Genomic DNA, 6,000 nt, shown 5'->3' on the forward strand with positions numbered 1-6,000 from the left:
GAGCAGTGCCTAACCGATCCAGGAGCTCGTCGACCCGAGGCATCGGATAAGCATCAAACCGTGACACATCATTCACCTTGCGATAGTCCACACAGAACCGAATAGACCCATCCTTCTTAAGTACCAGAACAATGGGGCTACACCAGGCACTGTTGGACTCTTCTATTACCCCCATCTCCAGCATGGCCTTCAATTCCTTCTGAACCACCTTTCTTTTGTGTTCAGGTAACCGATAGGGCCGTGAACGCACTGTCACGCCCGGGTGAGTCTCAACATGATGCTGTATGAGATTTGTGCGTCCTGGCAGGGGGGAGAAGACGTCAGCAAAACGCTGTTGCAACGCGGCAACGTCTGCTCTCTGGGACGGTGTGAGATGGTCACCACAATGGAGTGAGGCAGGATTGGTGGAATTTGGGACCTCAGGCCCCAACTCATCTCTCTCTTTCACCGTGGTCACCAGAGAAACAGGCTCCGCCTCTCTCCACGCTTTAAGGAGATTGAGATGGTAAATCTGTGCTGCACCTCCCCTGTCAGAACGCCCAACCTCATAATCGACATCACCCACTCGCCGTGTGACCACAAAGGGCCCTTGCCACTTGGCGAGTCATTTGGAGCTGGAAGAAGGGAGTAATACAAGTACTTTGTCTCCCGGTGCAAATTGTCTGAGTCTAGTTCCTCTGTTGTACAGGCGCTGTTGACGCTCCTGGGCCCTGAGCAAATTCTCCCGTGACAACCGGCCCAATGTGTGGAGTTTTGCTCTCAGGTCCAGGACGTACTGAACCTCATTTTTACTTGGGCTCGGACCTTCCTCCCAGCTTTCTTTAACAAGGTCCAGAACCCCCCGTGGTGTCCTGCCAAACAGCAGTTCAAAGGGAGAAAATCCCGTTGAGGCCTGGGGCACCTCGCGCACTGCAAACAACAGAGGATCTAGCCACCTATCCCAATTACGGCCGTCATCGTGCACAAACTTACGGATCATGGACTTCAGGGTTTTGTTCAGACGCTCGACAAGGCCGTCGGTCTGAGGGTGGTACACACTAGTCCGAATTGACCTGATGCCCAATAACCCATAAAGTTCCCGGAGTGTACGTGACATAAACGAGGTGCCCTGGTCCGTTAGGATTTCTTTTGGGATCCCAACTCGGGAGATGACCTGGAACAGTGCCTGTGCCACACTCTTTGCAGAGATTGTGCGCAGAGGCACTGCTTCCGGATATCGAGTTGCATAATCCACTAGGACTAATACAAAGCGATATCCTCGTGCGCTCCGGTGAAATGGCCCGATGAGGTCCATGCCAATACGCTCAAATGGAACCTCCATGAGTGGTAATGGGCGCAAAGGCGCTCTCGGGATGGCCGGTTGGTTAACCAACTGACATTCCGGGCAAGATGCACACCAGCGGCGTACATCTGCCCTAATGCCAGGCCAATAGAATCGGGCCATTATCCGGTTAAGTGTCTTCTCATACCCCATATGCCCCGCCATTGGGTTATAATGAGCCGCCTGGAAAACTGTTTCCCGGCGGCTTTCCGGCACCAACAACTGGGTGATTTCCTCTGCTGACTGAGTGTCACGACTCACTCTGTATAACCTGTCCCTAACCAATGCAAAATGCGGATATGTCTGCGCTGCATCAGGGTGCACCAACTGACCATCAATTTTTATTACTTGGTCAAAGGCAAAGCGTAGAGTATTGTCGCGAGACTGCTCGAGTGGAAAATCTTCCGTGGAGCGCAACATGGGGACCTGTGGAGCCTCTGGCGGAGGCACCACAGATCCCCCCTCCCCCCTCTGCAGCGTCGGACAACCTCGCGTCACCACTGAGCACAGCGCACATATCCCATGTCCCTACCGGCCGTGAACGCACCCCCGCACACTGCCCCACTAATCGATTAAACCCAGGCCAATCCGTGCCCAAAATCAGGGGGTGCGTCAGGCGGGAACTAACCGCAGCCTTAACAATATGCTTTTTACCCATATATCTAATTTCCACGGGTACAACCGGGTATCTGTGAATATCCCCATGTACACATCTAATGTCCACCCACGATGCCTCTACCAAAGCCCCGGGTCGAACCAGGTGCTGATGAATTATAGACTGCGTGCAGCCCGAATCCACCATTGCCTGATGTATACCCCCTTGGATCCTTACCGGGACGCTGTATGTCCCTCCTGGACCGGGGGAGGGTGTTGGTGGGCCATCAACCCGGACCACCTGTCCGACCTCCATGAGAGGGCACTCCCTGCGGAAATGCCCGGGCTGCCCGCACCGCCAACACTCCTGCCCTGACGCCTGAGGAACCCTCTGTGGGCCGAGAGCGGCACCCGTAGCGGCTGGACCCTGGGAAGGAGAGAGAGAAGAGGTTTGGTTACTGAGTGGCAGAGGCAGAGGCCGGGCAACAGTTTCCAGTCGGGGGGTAAGCGGAGGTGGAGGTCTCCCTGCGGGGCGCCGGCACGGGTCGGGGCGGGTGCAGAGGGCCGCCTCTCCGGGGGCTCGGTCCCCACCGTGGACAGCCAGATGATCCTCGGCGAGGGTGATGGCGGCCTCCAAATCCACCGGTCGGTGGCACCGCACCCACTCCGCGGTCCCGGTCGGGAGCCCCTCCACAAACTGCTCCAGCACCACCAGCTCCAGCATCAGCCTCTCACCGCTGGATCCCCCCGGCTGCAGCCACCTGGTGGCAGCGTCCTTCAGCTGCTGCGCAAAGACGAATGGACGGTCAGAGGATCCCAGTGTGGCGGACCGGAACCGGCGGCGGTGATCCTCGGGGGAAAAACCCATCCTGTCTAGGATGGCTCTTTTGACGTTCCGGAACTCCCCCCGAGCAGAAGCTGGCAGGCCGAGCGCCGCAGTCTGGGACTCTCCTGACAGCAGGGGAAGCAGGCGCACGGCCCACTCCGCCGCCGGCCAGCCACAGGCCTCCGCCGTCGCCTCAAACATTTCGAGGAAGGTTTGGGGGTCATCCGCCGCTGTCATCCGGTGCATGGTGATGCCGGAAAAGGAGGAGCATGGAGAGGATGGAGACTGTGCCCCCGACCGGGCCAGCAGTCCCTCCAGCAGCTGGTTCTGCTTCCCCGCCTGGTTCTGGAGTGCCTCCAAATGCCGTCTATTTGTTGCCGTCTGCTGGCTGTGTATTGCCGTGATCTGCCCCAGCATCTCTCCCAGCAGTGTGATCAGCTGTGATGGCTGCTCCGTAGGCGGCTGCGGGACCGGCTGCGGAGGCGGCTGCTGTGGAGGCTGCTGCATGGGCGGTTGTGGATCGGACATTTCCGTGTGCTGCCCCACGTTGGGCGCCAGTGTAGCAAGCCGTGCTACAGACGGGGTTCCCCAGCACACAAAACTCCCGGACCAGACTGTCGGTTCACGCAACTCTTTATTTGAGGCACAAAATGCAGCTGTACCGCTGCGGCAGCTTCCGCCCAGAGGCCTGTCTTTCGGCGTGTGTCTCCCCCGGATCCAGCACACTACTGCCAAGATAAAAGGTAGAGTCATCAGACAATCATTGGCAGGTGAGGTAATCAACTCACCTGGTGCCACTCTCCCAGGCCTTCCCCACACCTCTCCCTCCTGCAGCTGAGCGCAAACCACGCCCACCTCCACAAACGTTTTTTTATTTTGTCACATCCGGCTCCCTCACAGTGAGTCATTATCTAAGGTGACTCACAGGAATCCGTTTCTTCCTTGTGAGCCTCTTGGTTTTTAATTTGCCTGGTAAAAAAATTAGAACATAAACATGAAAATCATTCATTTGACCCTTATATATTCTTTTCTCTGGTACTTTCTTTAAACTTTCGCCTCAGATCATTGTCCTACATTTCCACAATGTATCAAAAAATTATTTTAGTTTGTTTCTAGACTGGCTTTTACAACACATACCATAAATTACACAGGTTTCACATATCAGATACCACCACTTTTCAGATAAATCTAATACATGTTTTACCACACGACAACAATGTAAACTTTATAAAATAGCGCTTAACACATTCACTGTGATGGATGGACCATTCCAAATCAAGTCTCAAGTTTTTCCAAGTTAATTTTCACACAGAATCAGTTACAGCTACAGTACTCTATTGTGTTTTACCTCTAAGGTACTGTATGTCATCATCGCAAAGAATAAAAGGCTGATCTGATGAGCATGATAATATATTCAGTTATGCAAAATGAGGATGGAAATAGATGCTTCAAAGTTGCATGTAAACAGCTTGATTGAACTGATTTCACAATCAATGAAAGGCCAATCAGTAGACTAACGCATGAAAGTGTAGTTCGTAACTCCCTGCTGCACAGAGGCGACCAAGCTTCAACACTCAACCAAGCAACACTTCACCATCTCGACTGGAGCAGCTGGAGCATGTAATTTCTTGAACTGGAGCTAAAGCCTTCATCACAATCCCCTTAGCTTGAAATTCCTGTCCCTTCTCAATATGTGGGAAGCACACAGTGGGGAAAGGATTGACTATTAGCTTATAAAGGAACTTTTATTATATTTTCTCGCAGCGGAGTGTTGACACAGGGGAGCAGGCTCTGGCAGGCATTGATCCTTGACCAGCAGGGGTATAATGTTCCCTGCATGTGTTGTAAGAGGCAGGGGACTTCATCACTGAACCATCGCTGGGTACTAATTTTTTCTACATGAAATGGACACTGGTAATTTCTACTGTTTTACTTTCTCTGTTACCACCAATTGCCCTCTGTCATACCACAATAAAGGAAAAGGCATTATTTCTCATAAACAGCATTGAAATAATTAAACCTGATGGCCATAACATTGACATCATACTATTGTTAAATCTTTTCTCGTAAATTCCACTGTTTATGGTGTGTTAGGTCCAAGAAAGAGTCAGGAAAATCCCCCACAATAAAAAAGCAAATTGTCCTTTTTACAGGAAAGCAAATACATATTTTATTACATACATATTTCCCAACATGTCAAATTATTCCTTTCATGTGTAAGTACATTTCCTTTTAATTACATGTTTTCACTGTCAACAAGAAGCAGACTTACCTCCTGGCTGAGGCTTGGTTTGCTTGCTTTCATTTTCGCTATGTTATTTATATGGTTGGAGTCTAATTTCAAGTGTCCTGAAATGAACTGCTTATAAGCCTCACAAATAAAAATCAATACTGAAATAATATTGGCTTTTTTAGAGAAACATTTTAAGTTCCCCTCCACTCAAAAATATGTTTTTGTTCGTTCCTACAGTTGGATGTCTGAGACTCACTGTGCAGAATGACAGGGGGCGGGGCCTACAAGCATGATTTGTGACATCACAAATCGTTTGGAAATCAATCCTGGTCCAGCATGCAATTTATACAAGTGTGATGTAGAAACTTGAAACCACCAGTGCACATACACTTAACAGAGAAGTAGGAAACATCTTGTGTCCAGCAGGAAAAAAATTAAATAAATGTGCATATGCAATTTCTAATGAAGTAGAAGTAGATGCTTTTTTAAGGATTGTAATGCCACATTATACTTCTTGTGGAGACACATTGCTCCAAGCAGACTATTTGTATTATGTCTTAATACATGTCTGAGGGGCTGTCTTCAGTATATACTGTTTGTCCCACGTGTTGTTACTTCCATTAATATAATTTGGTGAGTAATTAGGCAAGCAGAGGCACAGCCAATGTGTGTTTGTCACTGCAATGTAAATAATTATTTTTTCCTTCTGTAGTATTTATTTTAAGATACTCTAAAGCTACACCCAGGGGGAATCAACATGAATCAATCTGCACCATATGGCTGCCAGAGAATTCAGCTGGATGTGTGTGTGTGTGTGTGTGTGTGTGTGTGTGTGTGTGTGTGTGTGTGTGTGTGTGTGTGTGTGCAACCACAGGATACACTCTGGTTTTGCAATCTGTGACTTCCTGTGCTGACAGCGAGTACCATCATATGTAGAACACAGATTTCCATACAGATAGACTAGATAAGTATATCTACAAATAAACAACATAAAATGAACTGCAGATTTACATCAGAAAAGCAAAA

General features: G+C 49.8%; 1 protein-coding gene across 1 annotated transcript; it reads right to left on the reverse strand.

Annotated features, from left to right (window-relative positions):
* Nucleotides 1–2,009: 2,009 nt before the first annotated feature.
* Nucleotides 2,010–5,619, reverse strand: LOC127352152 (uncharacterized). Its single transcript, XM_051380324.1, has 3 exons — nt 5,014–5,619; nt 2,507–3,469; nt 2,010–2,342 (listed from the first exon to the last, which is right to left on the reverse strand). Exons 2-3 carry the CDS (start codon nt 3,267–3,269, stop codon nt 2,203–2,205), a joined length of 903 nt encoding a protein of 300 aa, XP_051236284.1. The 5' UTR covers nt 3,270–3,469; nt 5,014–5,619; the 3' UTR covers nt 2,010–2,202.
* Nucleotides 5,620–6,000: the final 381 nt, after the last annotated feature.

Source organism: Dicentrarchus labrax, unplaced genomic scaffold, assembly GCF_905237075.1.
Source record: "Dicentrarchus labrax unplaced genomic scaffold, dlabrax2021, whole genome shotgun sequence".
Taxonomy (NCBI): Eukaryota; Metazoa; Chordata; class Actinopteri; family Moronidae; genus Dicentrarchus; species Dicentrarchus labrax.